The 27,896-nt window shown below is 48.8% G+C and overlaps 1 protein-coding gene across 1 annotated transcript in view; it reads left to right on the forward strand.

Moving 5' to 3' along the window:
• ak5 (adenylate kinase 5) overlaps window positions 1–26,853 on the forward strand; it is a 76,892-nt gene extending 50,039 nt beyond the window's left edge. The window contains exons 6-7 of the mRNA XM_042307880.1: window positions 12,773–12,964; window positions 26,281–26,853. Coding sequence (XP_042163814.1) covers window positions 12,773–12,964; window positions 26,281–26,853 — 765 coding nt within the window. The remainder of the gene's footprint in view (window positions 1–12,772; window positions 12,965–26,280) is intronic.
• The last annotated feature ends 1,043 nt before the right edge of the window (window positions 26,854–27,896 follow it).

A 27,896-nucleotide genomic window follows, 5' to 3' on the forward strand; every position in this document is an offset into this window, starting at 1 on the left:
ATGTGCCAAATGTAGGGATAGTTTATGATATGGAAATAATAATGTTATTAATGGTCTATTTTTATTAATGGTCTATTAAAATATGTGCTAAAATATTTAAGGGTAGTTTTCACTTGCAGTGTATAAACAGACCTCTCTGAAAGCCTGCTACCCATTATGAAAGTGAATAGAACTCCAACTGATGGTTAAATTAACCCATGGGTAATCCATTAAGGGTGTGGCTTTAAGATAGATATTTTTGGCTACCCATGAGAGTAAATGTTACTCATGTCCATCTTTTGATGGAACATTTTTGATTTTCCTTTAATATTTTTGCACATTGTATTTTTTTATATACAATTAATAACATTATTTTTTATATATTTTTATAACAAATTGATAAATATTCCAACATTGGGATATGCACAGGAACTTAATGAATACTCTTGTGTAAGCCTTTATTAAATCTACAAAAGTGTCAGAGCTCAACCTTAACATGCTTTCAGATCGATCTAAAAGCCACGCCCATGCTAAGCCACACCTCCAGTCAGATTAGACCCAGTGAATCATAACTCAATAACCCAATTGAAAGAAAACAATGGGTTGTTTGTGACCCAACTGGCTGGATCAAAATAACCCTACATGTGTTCTGTCCACTGTTTTTAACCCAGAATTGTTTTGGAGTGTCGCTAAAACGCCAACTTCAAAAAAATGACCAGTTGAAGTCTGAAGTTTACATACACCTTAGCCAAATAAATTTAAACTCAGTTTTTCACAGTTCCTGACATTTAATCCTAGTAACAATTCCCCGTCTTAGGTCAGTTAGGATCACCACTTTATTTTAAGAATGTGCAATGTCAGAATAATAGGTGAGAGAATGATTTATTTCAGATTTTATTTCTTTCATCACATTCCCAGTGGGTCAGAAGTTTACATACACTCAATTAGTATTTGGTAGCATTGCCTTTAAATTGTTTAAATTGGGTCAAATGTTTTGGGTAGCCTTCCACAAGCTTCCCACAATAAGTTGGGTGAATTTTGGCCCATTCCTCCTGACAGAGCTGGTGTAACGGTGTCAGGTTTGTAGGCCTCATTGCTCGCACACGCTTTTTTCAGTTCTGCCCACAAATGTTCTATAGGATTGAGGTCAGGGCTTTGTGATGGCCATTCCAATACCTTGACTTTGTTGTCCTTAAGCCATTTTGCCACAACTTTGGAAGTATGCTTGGAGTCATTGTCCATTTGGAAGACCCATTTGCGACCAAGCTTTAACTTCCTGACTTGAGATGTTGCTTCAATATATCCACATCATTTTCCTCCCTCATGAAGCCATCTATTTTGTGAAGTGCACCAGTCCCTCCTGCAGCAAGGCACCCCCACAACATGATGCTGCCACCCCTGTACTTCACGATTGGGATGGTGTTCTTCAGCTTGCAAGCCTCCCCCTTTTTCCTCCAAACATAACGATGGTCATTATGTCCAAACTCTTCTATTTTTGTTTCATCAGACCAGAGGACATTTCTCCAAAGAAGTATGACCTTTGTCCCCATGTGCAGTTGCAAACCGTAATCTGGCTTTTTTATGGCGGTTTTGGAGCAGTGTCTTCTTCCTTGCTGAGCGGCCTTTCAGGTTGTGCCAATATCCAACTTATTTTACTGTGGACATAGATACTTTTGTACCTGTTTCCTCCAGCATCTTCACAATGTCCTTTGCTGTTGTTCTGGGATTGATTTGCACAAAGTATGTTCATCTCTAGGAGACAGAACACGTCTCCTTCCTGAGCGGTATGACGGCTGTGTGGTCCCATGGTGTTTATACTTGCGTACTATTGTTTGTACAGATGAATGTGGTACCTTCAGGTGTTTGGAAATTGCTCCCAAGGATGAACCAGACTTGTGGAGGTCTACAATTTGTTTTCTAAGGTCATGGCTGATTTCTTTTGATTTTCCCATAATGTCAAGCAAAGAGGCACTGAGTTTGAAGGTAGACCTTGAAATACATCTACAAATACACCTCAAATTATGTCAATTAGCCTATCAGAAGCTTCTAAAGCCATGACATCATTTTCTAGAATTTTCCAAGCTGTTTAAAGGCAAAGTCAACTTAGTGTATGTAAACTTCTGTCCCACTGGAATTATGATACAGTGAATTATAAGTGAAATAATCTTTCTAAACAATTGTTGGAAAAATGACTTGTGTCATGCACAAAGTAGATGTCCAAACCGACTTGCCAAAACTATAGTTTGTTAACAAGAAATTTGTGGAGTGGTTGAAAAACGAGTTTTAATGACTCCAACCTAAGTATGTAAACTTCCGACTTCAACTGTACATTGATTAATTTATTTTACAAACATACCTCCTGCTTGTTCTTACAATTTTGACTTTGTTGCTGTGGAATAGGGCTTTGATAAAACGCTTAAAGTTTAGTAATTCATTTAAAATCAGCATTTTTTTTTAAACAGGACAAATCTGTGTGCGTGTGTGTCTGCCAACCAGAGCACAATTAATCTCTGAGGAAGTGTATCCAAGTCAGTTACTGACATGACAGTTATCTATCTATTTTTCTATCAATCCATCCATCCATCAATCACAATGCTACTACCCCCTAACATCAGTTCTGTGGCACTCACAGACAATATCTTTGCAGTTTTGGAAACGTCAGTGTTTTCTTTCCAAAGCTGTCAATTATATGCATAGTCGAGCATCTTTTCGTGACAAAATATCTTGTTTAAAACGGGAACGTTTTTCATCCAAAAATGAAAATAGCGCCCCCTATATCCAAGAGGTTAATGCCAAGAGAGCTGGGCTTTTATGACACAGCGAGAGAACCTGTTACGTAACCATGGTGTTGCTGGTTCCGTCTCCACTCTGGTTGTTCCACCTCACTACTTGGATAATGAATACATTGCTAAGAGGTTAGATCTAGCTTGTTTACTCTGTATCCAGACAATCACAGAAAGGTATACATACACAAACACACCTTATCTCACATCTAGCACATCTGCTTGTAATCGCACACAGGCATACATACACACACGCACGCGCACACACACACACACACACACACACACACACACACACACACACACACACACACACACACACACACACACACACACACACGTTTCTAGGTTTCCAGGATTAGAAGAGGAGAGGCAGAGATGTTAAATCTAGACAACTGTTGGGGCAACCTAAGGACAAGGTAGAGTTTAATGCTAGAGAGGGGGAGGAGAACAGAGGGGGAGAACAGAGGGGGAGAAGATGTCCACTGTTATGTTTACCGTTGTGTCTAAGCAACCAATTAATACCAAAACTCCTCTCTGGCAGTGGTTGAGTCTTAGCGATTGTTCTGGAAGGACACACAGGTTCGGTAGTAACAGAGCAGGGACAGGTTCAGTAGTAACAGAGCAGGGACAGGTTCAGTAGTAACAGAACAGGGACAGGTTCAGTAGTAACAGAACAGGGACAGGTTCAGTAGTAACAGAGCAGGGACAGGTTCAGTAGTAACAGAACAGGGACAGGTTCGGTAGTAACAGAACAGGGACAGGTTCAGTAGTAACAGAGCAGGGACAGGTTCAGTAGTAACAGAGCAGGGACAGGTTCAGTAGTAACAGAACAGGGACAGGTTCAGTAGTAACAGAACAGGGACAGGTTCAGTAGTAACAGAACAGGGACAGGTTCGGTAGTAACAGAACAGGGACAGGTTCAGAACAGGGACAGGTAGTAAACAGAACAGGGACAGGTTCAGTAGTAACAGAACAGGGACAGGTTCAGTAGTAACAGAACAGGGACAGGTTCAGTAGTAACAGAACAGGGACAGGTTCAGTAGTAACAGAACAGGGACAGGTTCAGTAGTAACAGAACAGGGACAGGTTCAGTAGTAACAGAACAGGGACAGGTTCAGTAGTAACAGAACAGGGACAGGTTCAGTAGTAACAGAACAGGGACAGGTTCAGTAGTAACAGAACAGGGACAGGTTCAGTAGTAACAGAACAGGGACAGGTTCAGTAGTAACAGAACAGGGACAGGTTCAGTAGTAACAGAACAGGGACAGGTTCAGTAGTAACAGAACAGGGACAGGTTCAGTAGTAACAGAACAGGGACAGGTTCAGTAGTAACAGAACAGGGACATGTTCAGTAGTAACAGAACAGGGACAGGTTCAGTAGTAACAGAACAGGGACAGGTTCAGTAGTAACAGAACAGGGACAGGTTCAGTAGGAACAGAACAGGTTCATTAGGAACAGAACAGGTTCAGAAGTAGGAATGGGCTTAACATCCTAATTATAATAATAACAATGATAAGACAACTGGTTGTTATCTGTGTCTCTCTACAGCTTAATGACGAAGAGGACTGAAATGCCTGAATGATAAATAGAGGGATGGAGTGGGCGTTAGGAGAGGGATGGAGAGAGGGATGAAGAGAGGGATGGAGTGGGCGTTAGGAGAGAGGGATGGAGAGAGGGATGAAGAGAGGGATGGAGTGGGCGTTAGGAGAGGGATGGAGAGAGGGATGAAGAGAAGGATGGAGGGGCATTAGGAGAGAGGGATGGAGTGGGCGTTAGGAGAGAGGGATGGAGTGGGCGTGGAGGAGAGAGGGATGGAGTGGGCGTTAGGAGAGGGATGGAGAGAGGGATGGAGTGGGCGTTAGGAGAGGGATGGGATGGAGTGGGCGTGGAGTGGGCGTTAGAGAGAGGGATGGAGTGGGCGTTAGGAGAGAGGGATGGAGTGGGCGTTAGGAGAGAGGGATGGAGGGGCATTAGGAGAGGGATGGAGTGGGCATTAGGAGAGGGATGGAGTGGGCGTTAGGAGAGGGTGGGATGGAGTGGGCGTTAGGAGAGAGGGATGGAGTGGGCGTTAGGAGAGAGGGATGGAGTGGGCGTTAGGAGAGGGGATGGAGAGAGGGATGGAGTGGGCGTTAGGGAGAGAGATGGAGAGAGGGATGGAGGGGCGTTAGGAGAGAGGGATGGAGTGGGCGTTAGGAGAGAGGGATGGAGTGGGCGTTAGGAGAAAGGGATGGAGTGGGCGTTAGGAGAGAGGGATGGAGTGGGCGTTAGGAGAGAGGGATGGAGTGGGCGTTAGGAGAGAGGGATGGAGTGGGCGTTAGGGAGAGAGGGATGGAGTGGGCGTTAAGAGAGAGGGATAGAGTGGGCATTAGGAGAGAGGGATGGAGTGGGCGTTAGGTGAGAGAGGGATGAAGAGAGGGATGGAGTGGGCGTTAGGAGAGAGGGATGGAGGGCGTGAGGGATGAAGAGAGGGATGGAGTGGGCATTAGGAGATAGGGATGGAGTGGGCATTAGGAGAGAGGGATGGAGTGGGCGTTAGGGGAGGGATGGAGAGAGGGATGAAGAGAGGGATGGAGTGGGCATAAGGAGAGAGGGATGGAGTGGGCGTTAGGAGAGAAGGATGGAGTGGGCGTTAGGAGAGAGGGAGAGAGGGATGAATAGAGGGATGGAGTGGGCGTTAGGAGAGAGGGATGGAGTGGGCGTTAGGAGAGAGGGATGGATGGAGTGGGTGTTAGGAGAGAGGGATGGAGTGGGCGTTAGGAGAGGGATGAAGAGAGGGATGGAGTGGGCGTTAGGAGAGAGGGATGGAGTGGGTGTTAGGAGAGAGATGGAGAGAGGGATGGAGCGGGCATTAGGAGAGGGATGAAGAGAGGGATGGATTGGGCGTTAGGAGAGAGGGATGGAGTGGGCGTTAGGAGAGAGATGGAGAGAGGGATGGAGTGGGCGTTAGGAGAGAGGGATGGAGTGGGCGTTAGGAGAGAGATGGAGTAGAGAGGGATGGAGTGGGCGTTAGGAGAGAGGGATGGAGTGGGCGTTAGGAGAGAGATGGAGAGAGGGATGGAGTGGGCGTTAGGAGAGGGGATGGAGGATGGGATGGGCGTTAGGAGAGAGGGATGGAGTGGGCGTTAGGAGAGAGGGATGGAGTGGGCGTTAGGAGAGAGATGAGAGAGGGATGGAGTGGGCGTTAGGGCGTTAGAGAGGGATGGAGTGGGCGTTAGGAGAGAGATGGAGAGAGGGATGGAGTGGGCGTTAGGAGAGAGGGATGGAGTGGGCGTTAGGAGAGAGGGATGGAGTGGGCGTTAGGAGAGAGGGGATGGAGTGGGCGTTAGGAGAGAGATGGAGAGAGGGATGGAGTGGGCATTAGGAGAGATGATGGAGAGAGGGATGGAGTGGGCGTTAGGAGAGAGGGATGGAGTGGGCGTAGGAGAGAGATGGAGAGAGGGATGGAGTGGGCATTAGGAGAGGGATGAAGAGAGGGATGGAGTGGGCGTTAGGAGAGAGGGATGGAGTGGGCGTTAGGAGAGGGATGGGATGGAGGGATGGGGCGTTAGGAGAGAGGGATGGAGTGGGCGTTAGGAGAGGGATGGAGAGAGGGATGGAGTGGGCGTTAGGAGAGAGGGATGGAGTGGGCGTTAGGGGAGAGAGGGATGGAGTGGGCGTTAGGAGAGAGGGATGGAGTGGGCGTTAGGAGAGAGGGATGGAGGGGCATTAGGAGAGGGATGGAGGGGATTAGGAGAGGGATGGAGTGGGCGTTAGGAGAGAGGGATGGAGTGGGCGTTAGGAGAGAGGGATGGAGTGGGCGTTAGGAGAGGGGATGGAGTGGGCGTTAGGAGAGAGGGATGGAGTGGGCGTTAGGAGAGAGGGATGGAGTGGGCGTTAGGAGAGAGGGATGGAGTGGGCGTTAGGAGAGAGGGATGGAGTGGGCGTTAGGAGAGAGATGAAGAGGGATGGAGTGGGTGTTAGGAGAGAGGGATGGAGTGGGCATCAAGGCTAAGCCTGCTAGGCTACAGTAATATAAACTGTGTCCTAAATGGCACACTACTCCCTATTTGATTTATGAGGATCCCCATTACCGACACCAATGGTTCTATAGAACAGAGTCCTGCCATCTCTTCATTGGTTTTTAGAAGCACAGTGCATTTGGAAAGTATTCAGACCCCTTGACTTTTTCCACATTTTGCTACATTACAGCCTTATTCTAAAATGGATTGAATTGTTTTTTCCCGCATCAATCTACACACAATACCCCATAATGACATCACAATACCCCATAATGACATCACAATACCCCATAATGACATCACAATACCCCATAATGACATCACAATACCCCATAATGACAAAGCAAAAAGAGTTTGTTTTTTCCCGCATCAATCTACACACAATACCCCATAATGACATCACAATACCCCATAATGACATCACAATACCCCATAATGACATCACAATACCCCATAATGACATCACAATACCCCATAATGACAAAGCAAAAACAGTTTTCTCAAAATGTTTGCAAATGTATATAAAACATTTTTTAAACTGAAATATTTCCGTATTCATTCAGACTCTTTACTCAGTACTTTGTTGAAGCACCTTTGGCAGTGATTACAGCCTCGAGTCTTCTTGGGTATGACGCTACAAGCTTGGCACACCTGGAGTTTCTCCCATTCTTCTCTGCAGATCGTCTCAAGCTCTGTCAGGTTGGATGGGGAGCATCGCTGTACAGCTATTTTCAGGTCTCTCTAGAGATGTTTGATTGAGTTCAAGTCTGGGCTCTGTGTGGGCCACTCAAGGACATTCAGAGACTTTGTCCCGAAGCCACTCCTGCGTTGTCTTCGCTGTGTGCTTAGGGTCGTTGTCCTGTTGGAAGGTGAACCTTCACCCCAGTCTGAGGTCCTGAGCACTTTGGAGCAGGTTTTCATCAAGGATCTCTCTGTACTTTGCTCCGTACATCTTTCCCTCGATCCTGACTAGTCTCCCAGTCCCTGCCGCTGAAAAACATCCCCACAGCATGATGCTGCCACCACCATGCTTCACCGTAGGGATGGTGCCAGGTTTCCTCCAGACGTGACGCTTGGCATTCAGGCCAAAGAGTTCAATCTTGGTTTCATCAGACCAGAGAATCTTGTTTCTCATGGTCTGAGAGTCTTTAGGTGCCTTTTGGCAAACTCCAAGCAGGCGGTCATGTGCCTTTTACTGAGGAGTGGCTTCCGTCTGGCCACTCTCCCATAAAGGCCTGTTTGATGGAGTGCTGCTGAGATGGTTGTCCTTCTGGAAGGTTCTCCCATCTCCACAGAGGAACTCTGGAGCTCTGTCAGAGTGACAATCAGGGTTCTTGGTCTCCTCCCTGACTAAAAATTGACAAAGAAAATGTACAGAAATCCAGGAAATAAAGAAGCTTATGGGTATTTAAACGAGGGTAATGTATAAGGGTCATCTTAATATCGGTAATAATTTTGGCTAATGAATACGGATAATGTTTAAGGGTAATACATATGATTAATGAATAGGGGTAATTAATAAGGGTAATAAATAATGGTAATGTTTAGGGGTAGTAAATAAGGGTAATGTATAAAGGTAATGATTAAGGGTAGTAAATAAGGGTAATGTATAAAGGTAATGATTAAGGGTAGTAAATAAGGGCAATGTATAAAGGTAATTATTAATGGTAGTAAATGAGGGTAATGTATAAAGGTAATGATTAAGGGTAGTAAATAAGGGTAATGTATAAAGGTAACGATTAAGGGTATAAAGGTAATGATTACGGGTATTGAATACGGGTCATGTATAAAGGTAATGATTAAGGGTATTGAATAAGGGTAATGTATAAAGGTAATGATTAAGGGTAGTAAATAAGGGTAATGTATAAAGGTAATGTTTATGGGCAGTAAATAAGGGTAAATAAGGGTAATGTATAAAGGCAATGATTACGGATATTGAATAAGGGTAATGTATAAAGGTAATGATTAAGGGTAGTAAATAAGGGTAATGTATAAAGGCAATGATTAAGGGTATTGCATAAGGGTAATGTATAAAGGTAATGATTAAGGGTAGTAAATAAGGGTAATGTATAAAGGCAATGATTAAGGGTATTGCATAAGGGTAATGTATAAAGGTAATGATTAAGGGTAGTGAATAAGGGTAATGTATAAAGGTAACGATTAAGGGTAGTGAATAAGGGTCATGTATAACGGTAATGATTAAGGGTAGTGAATAAGGGTAATGATTAAGGGTATTGCATAAGGGTAATGTATAACGGTAATGATTAAGGGTAGTGAATAAGGGTAATGATTAAGTGTATTGCATAAGGGTAATGTATAAAGGGAATGATTAAGGGTAGTAAATAAGGGTAATGTATAACGGTAATGATTAAGGGTAGTGAATAAGGGTAATGTATAACGGTAATGATTAAGGGTAGTGAATAAGGGTAATGATTAAGGGTAGTGAATAAGGGTAATGTATAACGGTAATGATTAAGGGTAGTGAATAGGGGTAATAAATGATGGAAGGTAAAGTGTATAGAAGAGGCGGTCTCAGGTTGAGTCGTACAGTAGAGACCAGATAGAAGATAATATGTCTGTGTGTTGTCCATTCCTCTGCAGCACCCTGCGATGCTCTCACTGTGATGCCCTTTCAAACATCACAACAGCCCTTTGGCTTGCGCCCTCCGGGGCTCAACGCACCTTATTTTAGAACAGACAGACCTTCACCCTCACAGACCCCCTGGGTCCCTCCTTTCCTCTCCTCCCTCTCTATCCCTGTCCTCACTCTCCATCCCTCTCCATCCCTCTCCTCCCTCTCCATCCCTCTCCTCCCTATCTATCCCTCTCCTCCCTCTCCATCCCTATCCATCCCTCTCCTCCCTCTCCTCCCTCTCTATCCCTCTCCTCCCTCTCTATCCCTCTCCCCCTCCCTCCTTTCCTCCCCAGACAGACAGACAGACAGACAGACAGACAGACAGACAGACAGACAGACAGACAGACAGACAGGCAGGCAGGCAGGCAGGCAGACGAAAAGCGTCACTAATTCAGGACATGCTACTGAAGGAGGTGTGTGTGTGTGTGTGTGTGTGTGTGTGTGTGTGTACAGTGTTAAAGCTAACAGGAGTCTGGCCTGGTGGTATTGAATAGCCTGCTTCTGTACACTGCATGGTCTGATCTGAAAAACTGTCTCTATTGACTCCATCACCAGGTCATGATTGATTGATGGATTGTTTGATTGATTGATTGGTTGATTAGTTGGTTGATTACAAAGAGAGGAGGTATTACAGCAGCAGTGTTCTTGTTTTGAGTGAACATAAAGTAGCTACAATTTATTCCAACGTTAAAATGAAAAAAGCATCTATGTAATTCAGTTGGATAATGGCCATTAATCCTTCAAATTATCTTCAAGTGAAAGATTGGATTCTTTATAAAAATAGCCAACTAATGTCAGTCATCAAGTAATCAAGCTAATGGATTTTTTTTTAAGTACTTGATTTTATTCCAGTCAACTCACAATATGCCTCCACTAAATTCAGCTCCCTGAGAAAATGAAGGCAGTCAGCTTGAAGTTTGGTTGCTGTGGAAACAAAGAGGGACTTTGATGTTTAGGGCACAAGGAAGACGTTCGGTAAAAATAACTTCATTCGTACTAAGGATGTGTCACACCTGGCCCAGAGAGTCGTCTCGTTAGTCAGGATGTGTTACACCTGGCCCAGAGAGTCATCTCGTTAGTCAGGATGTGTTACACCTGGCCCAGAGAGTCATCTCGTTAGCCATGATGTGTTTTACCTGGCCAACAGATTCATCTCGTTAGTCAGGATGTGTCACACCTGGCCCAGAGAGTCATCTCGTTAGTCATGATGTTTTTTACCTGGCCCAGAGAGTCATCTCGTTACTCAGGATGTATCACACCTGGCCCAGAGAGTCATCTCGTTAGTCAGGATGTGTCACACCTGGCCAGAGAGTCATCTCGTTAGTCATGATGTGTTTTACCTGGCCCAGAGAGTCATCTCGTTAGTCATGATGTGCTTTACCTGGCCCAGAGAGTCATCTCGTAAGTCATGATGTGTTTTACCTGGCCAAGAGAGTCATTTCAATTGTCAGGATGTGTTTTACCTGGCCCAGAGAGTCATTTTGTTAGTCAGGATGTATTTTACCTGGCCCAGAGATTCATCTCGTTAGTCAGGATGTGTTTTACCTGGCCCAGAGAGTCATTTTGTTAGTCAGAATGTGTTTACCTGGCCCAGAGAGTCATCTCGTTAGTCATGATGTTTTACCTGGCCCAGAGATTCATCTCGTTAGTCAGATGTGTTTTACCTGGCCCAGAGAGTCATATCATTAGTCATGATGAGTTACCTGGCCCAGAGAGTCGTATCATTAGTCATGATGAGATTCACCTGGCCCAGAGAGTCGTATCATTAGTCATGATGAGATTTACCTGGCCCAGAGAGTCGTATCATTATTCATGATGAGATTCACCTGGCCCAGAGAGTCATATCATTAGTCATGATGAGTATCACCTGGCCCAGAGTGTCATATCATTAGTCATGATGAGTATCACCTGGCCCAGAGTCATATCATTAGTCATGATGAGATTTACCTGGCCCAGAGCCATATCATTAGTCATGATGAGTATAACCTGGCCCAGAGTGTCATATCATTAGTCATGATGAGTTACTCCTGGCCCAGAGAGTCATATCATTAGTCATGATGAGATTTACCTGGCCCAGAGTCATATCATTAGTCATGATGAGTATAACCTGGCCCAGAGTGTCATATCATTAGTCATGATGAGTTACTCCTGGCCCAGAGTCATATCATTAGTCATTATGAGATTTACCTGGCCCAGAGTCATATCATTAGTCATGATGAGATTCATCTGGCCCAGAGAGTCATATAATTAGTCATGATGAGTATCATCTGGCCCAGAGAGTCATATCATTAGTCATGATGAGTATTACCTGGCCCAGAGAGTCATATAATTAGTCATGATGAGTATCACCTGGCCCAGAGAGTCATATCATTAGTCACGATGAGTATCACCTGGCCCTGAGAGTCAAATCATTAGTCATGATGAGATTTACCTGGCCCAGAGAGTCATATCATTAGTCATGATGAGTATCACCTGGCCCTGAGAGTCACCTCCTTAGTCAGAATGGGGTTCATCTGATAGAGTTGAGAGAGTATATGCTGGGAGAGCTTCACCTCTTGTTAGCTCTTCCGTCTCTCGCTAGCTCTTCCGCCTCACGCTAGCTCTTCCGCCTCTCGTTAGCTCTTCCGCCTCTCGCTAGCCCTTCCGCCTCTCGTAAGCTCTTCCGCCTCTCGCTAGCCCTTCCGCCTCTCGTATAGCTCTTCCGCCTCTCGCTAGCTCTTCCGCCTCTCGCTAGCTCTTCCGCCTCTCGCTAGCTCTTCCGCCTCTCGCTAGCTCTTCCGCCTCTCGCTAGCTCTTCCGCCTCTCGCTAGCTCTTCCGCCTCTCGTTAGCTCTTCCACTTTCGGTAGCCAAACAAAGCCTACATCTGGTGTTTTTACCTGTTAAGTTTATTCTTTGTAAACTCCTCATCCTAACTTGGTTTGGGTTTCGCCTTTTATTTTGTAGTTTCTGAGGAAAATCTAGTAGGCATCCATGATGCGGGTGTCTCCCTTTTCTAGTTGCTTTGCCAACGTTCAGTGGGAATTCCCCATGGGTATATTTTAGGACCCTTTTCTAGTTGTTTTGCCAACGTTCAGTGGGAATTCCCCATGGGTATATTTTAGGACCCTTTTCTAGTTGTTTTGCCAATGTTCAGTGGGAATTCCCCATGGGTATATTTTAGGACCCTTTTCTAGTTGTTTTGCCAACGTTCAGTGGGAATTCCCCATGGGTGTTTTTCAGAAGCCGTTTAAAACCCATTCTGATTAGTTTTTTGTTGTCGAAGTGATTCCTTTGTTTGTTCCCTTTTCTGTTCAGCGACGTAATGTCTGTTTGTCTTTAGAGAACATAACACCACTGTCTGAACAATATAATAATGTTTATCTCTTCCAATAGATCTGTACTCCAGACCTGGTCGTGTTCCTGTCCTGTGCTAACCACCGTCTGAAGGAGCGCCTGGAGAAGCGAGCAGAGGCGACGGGTCGTCCTGATGACAACCCCAATGCAACAGAGCGCCGCCTCACCAACTTCAAACAGAACACCATCCCCTTGGTCAAATACTTCCAGGAGAGGGGACTCATCGTCACGGTAAGACAAGGGTGTGTGTGTGTGTGTGTGAGAGCAGTTTTTAAGCGTTGTCTATGGTGTTTACCACTCAGCAGCTGACCCTAATTCTAGTTGCGGGTTCACACAAGGGGTACCATTGTTTCCTTTAATAATACCTGTCCTATTATTTACAGAGTAAGACAGACTGACAGACAGGGTATTGCATGTCCTATTATTGATAGAGTACCCCCTCAGCACCCCTACCCCCTCAGCACCACTACCCCTCAGCACCACTACCCCCTCAGCACCACTACCCCTCAGCACCCCTACCCCCTCAGCACCACTACCCCCTCAGCACCCCTACCCCCTCAGCACCACTACATCCTCAGCACCCCTACCCCCTCAGCACCACTACCCCCTCAGCACCACTACCCCCTCAGCACCACTACCCCATAGGCACCACTACCCCATCAGCACCACTACCCCCTCAGCACCCTCAGCACCCCTACCCCCTCAGCACCACTACACCCTCAGCACCACTACCCCCTCAGCACCACTACCCCCTCAGCACCACTACCCCCTCAGCACCCCTACCCCTACAGCACCCCTACCCCTCAGCACCCATACACCCTCAGCACCCCTACCCCCTCAGCACCCCTACCCCTCAGCACCACTACCCCCTCAGCACCACTACCCCCTCAGCACCACTACCCCTCAGCACCCTCAGCACCCCTACCCCTCAGCACCACTACCCCCTCAGCACCCTCAGCACCACTACCCCCTCAGGACCCTCAGCACCACTACCCCCTCAGCACCCCCTCAGCACCCCTACCCCCCACTCAGCACCACTACCCCCTCAGCACCCCTACCCCTCAGCATCACTACCCCCAGCACCACTCAGCACCCTCAGCACCCCTACCCCCTCAGCACCACTACCCCCTCAGCACCCCTACCCCCTCAGCACCCCTACCCCCTCAGCACCACTACCCCCTCAGCACCATTACCCCCTCAGCACCCTCAGCACCCCTACCCTCTCAGCACCACTACCCCCTCAGCACCACTACCCCCTCAGCACCCTCAGCACCACTACCCCCTCAGCACCCCTACCCCTCAGCACCACTACCCCTCAGCACCACTACCCCCTCAGCACCCTCAGCACCCCTACCCCCTCTACCCCCTCAGCACCACTACCCCCTCAGCACCCCTACCCCCTCAGCACCCTCAGCACCCCTACCCCCTCAGCACCACTACCCCCTCGGCACCCCCACCCCCTCGGCACCCCTACCCCCTCAGGACCCCTACCCCCTCGGCACCACTACCCCCTCGGCACCACTACCCCTAAGGCACCCCTACCCCCTCAGCACCCTCAGCACCACTAACCCCTCAGCACCCTCAGCACCACTACCCCCTCAGCACCCTCAGCACCACTACCCCCAGCACCCTCAGCACCACTACCCCCTCAGCACCACTACCCCCTCAGCACCCCTACCCCTCAGCACCACTACCCCCTCAGCACCCTCAGCACCACTAACCCCTCAGCACCCTCAGCACCACTACCCCCTCAGCACCCTCAGCACCACTACCCCCTCAGCACCACTACCCCCTCAGCACACCTACCCACTCAGCACCACTACCCCCTCAGCACCACTACCCCCTCAGCACCCTCAGCACCACTACCCCCTCAGCACCCTCAGCACCACTACCCCCTCAGCACCACTACCCCCTCAGCACCCCTACCCCTCAGCACCCCTACCCCCTCAGCACCCCTACCCCCTCAGCACCACTACCCCCTCAGCACCCCTACCTCCTCAGCACCACTACCCCCTCAGCACCCCTACCCCCTCAGCACCATTACCCCCTCAGCACCACTACCCCTCAGCACCCTCAGCACCCCTACCCCCTCAGCACCCTCAGCACCCCTACCCCCTCAGCACCACTACACCCTCAGCACCACTACCCCCTCAGCACCCCTACCCCCTCAGCACCCCTACCTCCTCAGCACCACTACCCCCTCAGCACCATTACCCCCTCAGCACCACTACCCCTCAGCACCCTCAGCACCCCTACCCCCTCAGCACCCTCAGCACCCCTACCCCCTCAGCACCACTACACCCTCAGCACCACTACCCCCTCAGCACCCCTACCCCCTCAGCACCCCTACCCCCTCAGCACCACTACCCCCTCAGCACCCCTACCCCCTCAGCACCCCTACCCCTCAGCACCACTACCCCCTCAGCACCCCTACCCCCTCAGCACCACTACCCTCAGCACCACAACCCCCTCAGCACCACTACCCCCTCAGCACCACTACCCCTCAGCACCCTCAGCACCACTACCCCCACAGCACCACTACCCCCTCAGCACCACTACCCCTTCAGCACCACTACCCACTCAGCACCACTACCCCCTCAGCACCCTCAGCACCACTACCCCCTCAGCACCACTACCCCCTCAGCACCCTCAGCACCCCTACCCCCTCAGCACCACTACCCCCTCAGCACCCCTACCCCCTCAGCACCCTCAGCACCACTACCCCCTCAGCACCCTCAGCACCACTACCCCCACAGCACCACTACCCCCTCAGCACCCCTACCCCCTCAGCACCCTCAGCACCACTACCCCCTCAGCACCCTCAGCACCACTACCCCCACAGCACCACTACCCCCTCAGCACCACTACCCCCTCAGCACCACTACCCCTCAGCACCACTACCCCCTCAGCACCCTCAGCACCACTACCCCCTCAGCACCCTCAGCACCACTTCCCCCTCAGCACCCCTACCCCCCCCTCAGCACCCCTACCCCCTCAGCACCCCTACCCCCTCAGCACCCCTACCCCCTCAGCACCACTACCCCCTCAGCACCACTACCCCCTCAGCACCACTACCCCTCAGCACCCCTACCCCCACAGCACCACTACCCCCTCAGCACCACTACCCCCACAGCACCACTACCCCCTCAGCACCACTACCCCTCAGCACCACTACCCCCTCAGCACCACTACCCCCCAGCACCCTCAGCACCACTACCCCCTCAGCACCACTACCCCCTCAGCACCCCTACCCCTCAGCACCCTCAGCACCCTCAGCACCACTACCCCCTCAGCACCCTCAGCACCACTACCCCCACAGCACCACTACCCCCTCAGCACCACTACCCCCTCAGCACCACTACCCCCTCAGCCCCTCAGCACCACTACCCCCTCAGCACCACTACCCCCTCAGCACCCCTACCCCCTCAGCACCCTCAGCACCACTACCCCCTCAGCACCACTACCCCCTCAGCACCCTCAGCACCACTTCCCCCTCAGCACCCCTACCCCCTCAGCACCCCTACCCCCTCGGCACCCTCAGCACCACTTCCCCCTCAGCACCCCTACCCCCTCAGCACCCCTACCCCCTCAGCACCACTACCCCCTCAGCACCCCTACCCCCTCAGCACCCCTACCCCCTCAGAACCCCTAAGCTAGGTACTCAGAGGCCTTTACTTAGCCTGGGCCAAATTCCACCATCCACCTTCAACGTCTAACACCCACCTATATTCTAGGTTGAATATGACAAAGGTTAAGGCAGGAAGATTCTAATATCCTACAACTCTTTGTAATAATTAGGAAGAATTCTAAACAATACGACAAGCATTTAGAGTGGAAATAACAGGAAGTGAATGTCAGCAGTACAGAAAGTTTGCCATCAAAGTGGAAAATATATCGTAGTGAATTTCACAGTCGTAGTGAATTTCACAGTCGTAGTGAATTTCAGCCAACTACTCAGCACACACATAGCATATCTGTTCTTGTGTCATTCAATTCATTTAAAAGCCACTTAATTTCTTGATTTCTTGACCACTCTTTGGGTTTTCAATGCTAATTCATTCAGATCAGCAACGGCGCTGGTCCAATGAATTGTTAGCTAATGCTGCTGCATGGAATTACTACTTTGTCTTCTCCTTGGGTAACCTAGCCTGTCTCTCTCTGGGCTGTAGTGTCTCTACCTTGGGTAACCTAGCCTGTCTCTCTCTGGGCTGTAGTGTCTCTACCTTGGGTAACCTAGCCTGTCTCTGTCTCTCTCTGGGCTGTAGTGTCTCTACCTTGGGTAACCTAGCCTGTCTCTGTCTCTCTCTGGGCTGTAGTGTCTCTACCTTGGGTAACCTAGCCTGTCTCTCTCTGGGCTGTAGTGTCTCTACCTTGGGTAACCTAGCCTGTCTCTCTCTGGGCTGTAGTGTCTCTACCTTGGTAACCTAGCCTGTCTCTCTCTGGGCTGTAGTGTCTCTACCTTGGGTAACCTAGCCTGTCTCTCTCTGGGCTGTAGTGTCTCTACCTTGGGTAACCTAGCCTGTCTCTCTCTCTGGGCTGTAGTGTCTCTACCTTGGGTAACCTAGCCTGTCTCTGTCTCTCTCTGGGCTGTAGTGTCTCTACCTTGGGTAACCTAGCCTGTCTCTGTCTCTCTCTGGGCTGTAGTGTCTCTACCTTGGGTAACCTAGCCTATCTCTGTCTCTCTCTCTGGGCTGTAGTGTCTCTACCTTGGGTAACCTAGCCTGTCTCTCTCTGGGCTGTAGTGTCTCTACCTTGGGTAACCTAGCCTGTATCTCTCTGGGCTGTAGTGTCTCTACCTTGGGTAACCTAGCCTGTCTCTCTCTGGGCTGTAGTGTCTCTACCTTGGGTAACCTAGCCTGTCTCTCTCTGGGCTGTAGTGTCTCTACCTTGGGTAACCTAGCCTGTCTCTCTCTCTGGGCTGTAGTGTCTCTACCTTGGGTAACCTAGCCTGTCTCTGTCTCTCTCTGGGCTGTAGTGTCTCTACCTTGGGTAACCTAGCCTGTCTCTGTCTCTCTCTCTGGGCTGTAGTGTCTCTACCTTGGGTAACCTAGCCTGTCTCTCTCTGGGCTGTAGTGTCTCTACCTTGGGTAACCTAGCCTCTCTCTCTCTGGGCTGTAGTGTCTCTACCTTGGGTAACATAGCCTGTCTCTCTCTGGGCTGTAGTGTCTCTACCTTGGGTAACCTAGCCTGTGTCTCTCTGGGCTGTAGTGTCTCTACCTTGGGTAACCTAGCCTCTCTCTCTCTGGGCTGTAGTGTCTCTACCTTGGGTAACAGCCTGTCTCTCTCTGGGCTGTAGTGTCTCTACCTTGGGTAACCTAGCCTGTCTCTCTCTGGGCTGTAGTGTCTCTACCTTAGATAACCTAGCCTGTCTCTCTCTGGGCTGTAGTGTCTCTACCTTGGGTAACCTAGCCTGTCTCTGTCTCTCTCTGGGCTGTAGTGTCTCTACCTTGGGTAACCTAGCCTGTCTCTGTCTCTCTCTGGGCTGTAGTGTCTCTACCTTGGGTAACCTAGCCTGTCTCTCTCTGGGCTGTAGTGTCTCTACCTTGGGTAACATAGCCTGTCTCTCTCTGGGCTGTAGTGTCTCTACCTTGGGTAACCTAGCCTGTCTCTCTCTGGGCTGTAGTGTCTCTACCTTAGATAACCTAGCCTGTCTCTCTCTGGGCTGTAGTGTCTCTACCTTGGGTAACCTAGCCTGTATCTCTCTGGGCTGTAGTGTCTCTACCTTGGGTAACCTAGCCTGTCTCTCTCTCTGGGCTGTAGTGTCTCTACCTTGGGTAACCTTGCCTGTCTCTCTCTCTGGGCTGTAGTGTCTCTACCTTGGGTAACCTAGCCTGTCTCTCTCTGGGCTGTAGTGTCTCTACCTTGGGTAACCTAGCCTGTATCTCTCTGGGCTGTAGTGTCTCTACCTTGGCTAACCTAGCCTGTCTCTCTCTCTGGGCTGTAGTGTCTCTACCTTGGGTAACCTAGCCTGTCTCTCTCTGGGCTGTAGTGTCTCTACCTTGGGTAACCTAGCCTGTCTCTCTCTGGGCTGTAGTGTCTCTACCTTGGGTAACCTAGCCTGTCTCTGTCTCTCTCTGGGCTGTAGTGTCTCTACCTTGGGTAACCTAGCCTGTCTCTCTCTGGGCTGTAGTGTCTCTACCTTGGGTAACATAGCCTGTCTCTCTCTGGGCTGTAGTGTCTCTACCTTGGGTAACCTAGCCTGTCTCTCTCTGGGCTGTAGTGTCTCTACCTTGGGTAACCTAGCCTGTCTCTGTCTCTCTCTGGGCTGTAGTGTCTCTACCTTGGGTAACCTAGCCTGTCTCTCTCTGGGCTGTAGTGTCTCTACCTTAGATAACCTTGCCTGTCTCTCTCCCTGGGCTGTAGTGTCTCTACCTTGGGTAACCTAGCCTGTCTCTCTCTGGGCTGTAGTGTCTCTACCTTGGGTAACCTAGCCTGTCTCTCTCTGGGCTGTAGTGTCTCTACCTTGGGTAACCTAGCCTGTCTCTGTCTCTCTCTGGGCTGTAGTGTCTCTACCTTGGGTAACCTAGCCTGTCTCTCTCTGGGCTGTAGTGTCTCTACCTTGGGTAACCTAGCCTGTCTCTCTCTCTGGGCTGTAGTGTCTCTACCTTGGGTAACCTAGCCTGTCTCTGTCTCTCTCTGGGCTGTAGTGTCTCTACCTTGGGTAACCTAGCCTGTCTCTCTCTGGGCTGTAGTGTCTCTACCTTAGATAACCTTGCCTGTCTCTCTCCCTGGGCTGTAGTGTCTCTACCTTGGGTAACCTAGCCTGTCTCTCTCTGGGCTGTAGTGTCTCTACCTTGGGTAACCTAGCCTGTCTCTCTCTGGGCTGTAGTGTCTCTACCTTGGGTAACCTAGCCTGTCTCTGTCTCTCTCTGGGCTGTAGTGTCTCTACCTTGGGTAACCTAGCCTGTCTCTCTCTGGGCTGTAGTGTCTCTACCTTGGGTAACCTAGCCTGTCTCTCTCTCTGGGCTGTAGTGTCTCTACCTTGGGTAACCTAGCCTGTCTCTCTCTGGGCTGTAGTGTCTCTACCTTGGGTAACCTAGCCTGTCTCTCTCTCTCTGGGCTGTAGTGTCTCTACCTTGGGTAACCTAGCCTGTCTCTCTCTGGGTTGTAGTGTCTCTACCTTGGGTAACCTAGCCTGTCTCTCTCTGGGCTGTAGTGTCTCTACCTTGGGTAACCTAGCCTGTCTCTCTCTCTGGGCTGTAGTGTCTCTACCTTGGGTAACCTAGCCTGTCTCTCTCTGGGCTGTAGTGTCTCTACCTTGGGTAACCTAGCCTGTCTCTCTCTGGGCTGTAGTGTCTCTACCTTGGGTAACCTAGCCTGTCTCTCTCTGGGCTGTAGTGTCTCTACTTTGGGTAACCTAGCCTCTCTCTCTGGTGTCATCACACACAGCAGAGCAATAGGACTCCGAGGGGATAAATAGGTTAATGGTGGTGAACCAATCTGAAACTATTAAAGAGGATCATGCGGATTTAATCCTTCTTCCTGTTGTGAAGACCTCTAGCATCACAGCAATAAATATCAACGTCATAGTAAATGCATATTGTATTACAGGATATCTCTCTGTTGGTGAAAATATGGACAATTATTATCCATAGCTTTATGCATTGCAGGAAGAATCTGTCTTTTTAAGATAAAAACAACAAAAGATTGACATTATTGTGTCTTGGACCTCTGTCCCCACGGCCTCATCACATGAACACCCTGTGTTAAACTGTCTGGATCCACACCCAGCTGAAGAAGTGAGACCAGTCCGTCCCTCCACCCCTCAGAGGTGGGCTCACAGAGTCTTCTTCTCTCAGTGTGAAGAAGTGAGACCAGTCACTCCAGCTGTGTGTCTCCAGCTGTGTGTCTCCAGCTGTGTGTCTCCAGCTGTGTGTCTCCAGCTGTGTGTCTCCAGCTGTGTGTCTCCAGCTGTGTGTCCCCAGCTGTGTGTTTCTAAACAGGGAATAGGGTGCTCTTTGGGACTAAATAGGGAATAGGGTGCTATTTGGGACTAATTAGAGAATAGGGTGCTATTTGGGACTAAATAGGGAATAGGGTGCTATTTGGGATTAAATAGGGAATAGGGAATAGGGTGCTATTTCGGACTAAATAGGGAATAGGGAATAGGGTGCTATTTGGGACTAAATATGGTGCTATTTGAGTGAAATGCTGAATACAACAGGCGTAGTAGACCTTACAGTGAAATGCTGAATACAACAGGTGTAGTAGACCTTACAGTGAAATGCTGAATACAACAGGTGTAGTAGACCTCACAGTGAAATGTTGAATACAACAGGTGTAGTAGACCTCACAGTGAAATGCTGAATACAACAGGTGTAGTAGACCTCACAGTGAAATGCTGAATACAACAGATGTAGTAGACCTCACAGTGAAATGCTGAATACAACAGGTGTAGTAGACCTTACAGTGAAATGTTGAATACAACAGGTGTAGTAGACCTTACAGTGAAATGCTGAATACAACAGATGTAGTAGACCTCACAGTGAAATGTTGAATACAACAGGTGTAGTAGACCTTACAGTGAAATGCTGAATACAACAGGTGTAGTAGACCTCACAGTGAAATGCTGAATACAACAGATGTAGTAGACCTCACAGTGAAATGCTGAATACAACAGGTGTAGTAGACCTTACAGTGAAATGCTGAATACAACAGGTGTAGTAGACCTCACAGTGAAATGCTGAATACAACAGGTGTAGTAGACCTCACAGTGAAATGCTGAATACAACAGGTGTAGTAGACCTCACAGTGAAATGCTGACTTACTACAAGCCTTTAACCAACAATGCAGTTTCAAAAAGTATGGATAAGAAGAAGCAATAAAAGTAACAAGTAATTAATTATATACAGGGGGTACCGGTACAGAGTCAATGTGGAAGCTATATACAGGGGGTACCGGTACAGAGTCAATGTGGAGGCTATATACAGGGGGTACCGGTACAGAGTCAATGTGGAGGCTATATACAGGGGGTACCGGTACAGAGTCAGTGTGGAGGCTATATACAGGGTATTACGGTACAGAGTCAATGTGGAGGCTATATACAGGGGGTACCGGTACAGAGTCAATGTGGAGGCTATATACAGGGGGTACCGGTACAGAGTCAATGTGGAGGCTATATACAGGGGGTACCGGTACAGAGTCAATGTGGAGGCTATATACAGGGGGTACCGGTACAGAGTCAATGTGGAGGCTATATACAGGGGGTACTGGTACAGAGTCAATGTGGAGGCTATATACAGGGGGTACTGGTACAGAGTCAATGTGGAGGCTATATACAGGGGGTACTGGTACAGAGTCAATGTGGAGGCTATATACAGGGGGTACCGGTACAGAGTCAATGTGGAGGCTATATACAGGGGTACTGGTACAGAGTCAATGTGGAGGCTATATACAGGGGGTACCGGTACAGAGTCAATGTGGAGGCTATATACAGGGGGTACCGGTACAGAGTCAATGTGGAGGCTATATACAGGGTATTACGGTACAGAGTCAATGTGGAGGCTATATACAGGGGGTACCGGTACAGAGTCAATGTGGAGGCTATATACAGGGGGTACCAGTACAGAGTCAATGTGGAGGCTATATACAGGGGGTACCGGTACAGAGTCAATGTGGAGGCTATATACAGGGGGTACTGGTACAGAGTCAATGTGGAGGCTATATACAGGGGTACTGGTACAGAGTCAATGTGGAGGCTATATACAGGGGTACTGGTACAGAGTCAATGTGGAGGCTATATACAGGGGTACTGGTACAGAGTCAATGTGGAGGCTATATACAGGGGTACAGAGTCAATGTGGAGGCTATATACAGGGGGTACTGGTACAGAGTCAATGTGGAGGCTATATACAGGGGGTACCGGTACAGAGTCAATGTGGAGGCTATATACAGGGGGTACCGGTACAGAGTCAATGTGGAGGCTATATACAGGGTGTTACGGTACAGAGTCAATGTGGAGGCTATATACAGGGGGTACCGGTACAGAGTCAATGTGGAGGCTATATACAGGGGGTACCGGTACAGAGTCAATGTGGAAGCTATATACAGGGTGTTACGGTACAGAGTCAATGTGGAGGCTATATACAGGGGGTACCAGTACAGAGTCAATGTGGAGGCTATATACAGGGTGTTACGGTACAGAGTCAATGTGGAGGCTATATACAGGGGGTACCGGTACAGAGTCAATGTGGAAGCTATATACAGGGGGTACCGGTACAGAGTCAATGTGGAAGCTATATACAGGGTGTTATGGTACAGAGTCAGTGTGGAGGCTATATACAGGGGGTACCGGTACAGAGTCAATGTGGAGGCTATATACAGGGGGTACCGGTACAGAGTCAATGTGGAGGCTATATACAGGGGGTACCGATACAGAGTCAATGTGGAGGCTATATACAGGGGGTACCGGTACAGAGTCAATGTGGAGGCTGTATACAGGGGGTACCGGTACAGAGTCAATGTGCGGGGCCACCGGTTAGTTGAGGTAGTATGTACATGTAGGTAGAGTTATTAAAGTGACTATACATAGATGCGAGAGAAGCAGTGTTGTAAAGACGGGGTGAGAGGACAGGACAGTAGAGAGCGTGTGTCGGAAGTAAGATATGAACACAGAGAGAAATATGTGCAGGGGAGATAGATACAATATTTACGGGAGGAGAGAGAGAGAGGTTAGATTCTGAAGTCTCGGGAGGACATTGGGTGGACATGTGAGTTGACCCGGAAACACTTGTGGCCCTAAAGCTCCTCCACTTAGACTGCCACAACGCTTGTGGGCCTAAAGCTCCTCCACTTAGACTGCCACAACGCTTGTGGGCCTAAAGCTCCTCCACTTAGACTGCCACAACGCTTGTGGGCCTAAAGCTCCTCCACTTAGACTGCCACAAGGCTTGTGGCCCTAAAGCCTCCTCCACTTAGACTGCCACAACGCTTGTGGGCCTAAAGCTCCTCCACTTAGACTGCCACAACGCTTGTGGGCCTAAAGCTCCTCCACTTAGACTGCCACAAGCCTTGTGGGCCTAAAGCTCCTCCACTTAGACTGCCACAACGCTTGTGGGCCTAAAGCTCCTCCACTTAGACTGCCACAACGCTTGTGGGCCTAAAGCTCCTCCACTTAGACTGCCACAACGCTTGTGGGCCTAAAGCTCCTCCACTTAGACTGCCACAAGGCTTGTGGGCCTAAAGCTCCTCCACTTAGACTGCCACAACGCTTGTGGGCCTAAAGCCTCCTCCACTTAGACTGCCAGAAGGCTTGTGGCCCTAAAGCCTCCTCCACTTAGACTGCCACAAGGCTTGTTGCCCTAAAGCCTCCTCCACTTAGACTGCCACAAGGCTTGTGGCCCTCACCTGTCTCTCCTCTCAGCACCTGAGGTCTGTCAGATAGTACACATCCCAGCATTAGAGAGACTAATCCCAAACATTCAGCAGAAGGATTAGAGAGACTAACCCCTAACATTCAGCGGTAAACAGAACCGCCATTTGTGGACTGAACACATACCTCTAGTCACACACAGACACACACACACACACACACACACACACACACACACACACACACACACACACACACACACACACACACACAGATTACTTCCACATGCCTATACCCCTTCCGGACCCCCTGCCTACCTCTCAACCAACTCCCCCTCTGCCTGCCTCACTGCCTCTTGTCTGTCTCCCTGTCTCTCCTGTCAGTCTCCCTGTCTCCCTGTCTCTCCTGTCAGTCTCCCTGTCTCTCCTGTCAGTCTCCCTGTCTCTCCTGTCAGTCTCCCTGTCTCTCCTGTCAGTCTCCCTGTCTCTCCTGTCAGTCTCCCTGTCTCTCCTGTCAGTCTCCCTGTCTCTCCTGTCAGTCTCCCTGTCTCCCTTGCCCCTCTCCCTGCCTGTTCGAGAGACAGCGACAGAGACAGTGACAGCGAGCGACAGACAGACAGCGACAGAGAGAGAAACAGGGAAGAATAGAGAAGAAGAAGAGAGAGAGAGAGAGAGGGAGAGAAAGAAAGAATGAGATATAGAGATAGCAACAGAGAATGAGAAGAGAGGGAGGTGAGATTCAACTATCTGCCACCATAAGGTTAGTTCTGACAGTTCTGATACCCACGCATGTTCTGTTCTGGCCCTGTGATGTTCTGTTCTGTACTGGCCCTGTGATGTTCTGTTCTGTACTGGCCCTGTGATGTTCTGTTCTGTACTGGCCATGTGATGTTCTGTTCTGTACTGGCCCTGTGATGTTCTGTTCTGTACTGGCCATGTGATGTTCTCTTCTGTACTGGCCCTGTGATGTTCTGTTCTGTACTGGCCCTGTGATGTTCTGTACTGGCCCTGTGATGTTCTGTTCTGGCCCTGTGATTTCCTGTACTGGCCCTGTGATGTTCTGTACTGGCCCTGTGATGTTCTGTACTGGCCCTGTGATGTTCTGTTCTGGCCCTGTGATGTTCTGTTCTGTACTGGCCCTGTGATGTTCTGTTCTGTACTGGCCATGTGATGTTCTGTTCTGTACTGGCCCTGTGATGTTCTGTTCTGTACTGGCCATGTGATGTTCTGTTCTGTACTGGCCCTGTGATGTTCTGTTCTGTACTGGCCATCTGATGTTCTCTTCTGTACTGGCCCTGTGATGTTCTGTTCTGTACTGGCCCTGTGATGTTCTGTACTGGCCCTGTGATGTTCTGTTCTGGCCCTGTGATGTTCTGTTCTGTACTGGCCCTGTGATGTTCTGTTTGTATTGGTTTTACTATCCTTATGGAAACAAGGACATTTCGACCAGTCCCCACAAGGAAAAAAAGGCTATTTTAGGCAATAGTGGTAAGGGTTAGATTATAGTGGTAAGGGTTAAGGGTTAAGAGTTAGGATTAGGTTAAGGGTTAGAGTTAGGATTAGGTTAAGGGTTAGAGTTAGGATTAGGTTAAGGGTTAGAATTAGGATTAGGTTAAGGGTTAGAATTAGGATTAGGTTAAGGGTTAGAATTAGGATTAGGTTAAAATTAGGATTAGGTTAAGGGTTAGAATTAGGATTAGGTTAAGGTTTAGAATTAGGATTAGGTTAAGGGTTAGAATTAGGATTAGGTTAAGGGTTAGGGTAAATAGGATAATATTTGTTTGGTCCCCACATGGATAGTAAAACAAACACGTGTGTCTGTGTGGGGCCAGCTCCAGCCTTTTTCGGAGTCCCAACCTCGCGGCAAAACATTTTGACGGTGGAGAGAAATGTGTTTTTAAAGTTAATTTCCTGAGAAATGTGATGTTATTACTAACAGAAACTCCAGCACTGGGTAGAAGTTCAGATCAGTCTGTTAGGAGCCCCAGTCTATGGGCATCTATTTATTTCATGTATTTTTATTTAACAAGGCAAGCCAGTGAAGTAACACATTCTTATCTACAATGACAGCCAACCCCGGACGACGCCTATGTGAATCCCAATCACGGCCGGTTGTGATGCAGCCTGGATTCGAACCCGGGTCTGTAGTGACGCCTCTAGCACTGAGATGCAGTGCCCTTAGACCGCTGAACCAGGGTCTGTAGTGACGCCTCTAGCACTGAGATGCAGTGCCTTAGACCGCTGCGCCACTTGAGAGCTCCAAGGGGGAGAGCATCAAGAGGGAGAGCTCCAAGAGGGAGAGCTCCAAGAGGGAGAGCTCCAAGGGGGAGAGCTCCAAGAGGGAGAGCTCCAAGAGGGAGAGGGGAGAGCTCCAAGAGGGAGAGCTCCAAGAGGGAGAGCTCCAAGAGGGAGAGCTCCAAGAGGGAGAGCATCAAGAGGGAGAGCTCCAAGAGGGAGAGCTCCAAGAGGGAGAGCTCCAAGGGGGAGAGCTCCAAGAGGGAGAGCTCCAAGGGGAGAGCTCCAAGAGGGAGAGCTCCAAGAGGGAGAGCTCCAAGGGGAGAGCTCCAAGAGGGAGAGGGGAGAGCTCCAAGAAGGAGAGCTCCAAGGGGAGAACTCCAAGAGGCGAGAGCTCCAAGGGGGAGAGGGGAGAGCTCCAAGAGGGAGAGCTCCAAGAGGGAGAGGGGGAGAGCTCCAAGGGGGAGAGCTCCAAGGGGGGGGAGAGCTCCAAGAGGGAGAGGGGGAGAGCTCCAAGGGGGAGAGCTCCAAGAGGGAGAGGGGGAGAGCTCCAAGGGGGAGAGCTTCAAGCCTAGTCCGGACAAAAAAAATCTCTATTGAGAGAAACAAACAAAAACACACACACACACACACACACTCTCTCTTTAGTTGTCTTAAAGGGGAGGATGACACTATTAGGTGGTGGTAAGGAGGTGAGAGGGTCTTAAAGGGGAGGATGGAACTATTACGTGGGGGTAAGGAGGTGAGAGAGTTTTATTGGGGAATATAGAGGATTAAAGTTGTCATCAGATTTATGATTCATTAAAGGCTAACCATAATCTTGATTAATCTTTAATCCGTCCACTCCTAACCCTTACCATTCCATTGTAAAGCTAGAATCCTAACCCTTACCATTCCATTTTAAAGCTAGAATCCTAACCCTTACCATTCCATTGTAAAGCTAGAATCCTAACCCTTACCATTCCATTGTAAAGCTAGAATCCTAACCCTTACCATTCCATTGTAAAGCTAGAATCCTAACCCTTACCATTCCATTGTAAAGCTAGAATCCTAACCCTTACCATTCCATTGTAAAGCTACAATCCTAACCCTTACCATTCCATTGTAAAGCTACAATCCTAACCCTTACCATTCCATTGTAAAGCTACAATCCTAACCCTTACCATTCCATTGTAAAGCTACAATCCTAACCCTTACCATTCCATTGTAAAGCTACAATCCTAACCCTTACCATTCCATTGTAAAGCTACAATCCTAACCCTTACCATTCCATTGTAAAGCTACAATCCTAACCCTTACCATTCCATTGTAAAGCTACAATCCTAACCCTTACCATTCCATTGTAAAGCTACAATCCTAACCCTTACCATTCCATTGTAAAGCTACAATCCTAACCCTTACCATTCCATTGTAAAGCTAGAATCCTAACCCTTACCATTCCATTGTAAAGCTAGAATCCTAACCCTTACCATTCCATTGTAAAGCTAGAATCCTAACCCTTACCATTCAATTGTAAAGCTAGAATCCTAACCCTTACCATTCCATTGTAAAGCTAGAATCCTAACCCTTACCATTCCATTGTAAAGCTACAATCCTAACCCTTACCATTCCATTGTAA

The sequence above is a fragment of the Oncorhynchus tshawytscha genome, linkage group LG28, assembly GCF_018296145.1.
Source record: "Oncorhynchus tshawytscha isolate Ot180627B linkage group LG28, Otsh_v2.0, whole genome shotgun sequence".
In the NCBI taxonomy this organism is placed as follows: Eukaryota; Metazoa; Chordata; class Actinopteri; order Salmoniformes; family Salmonidae; genus Oncorhynchus; species Oncorhynchus tshawytscha.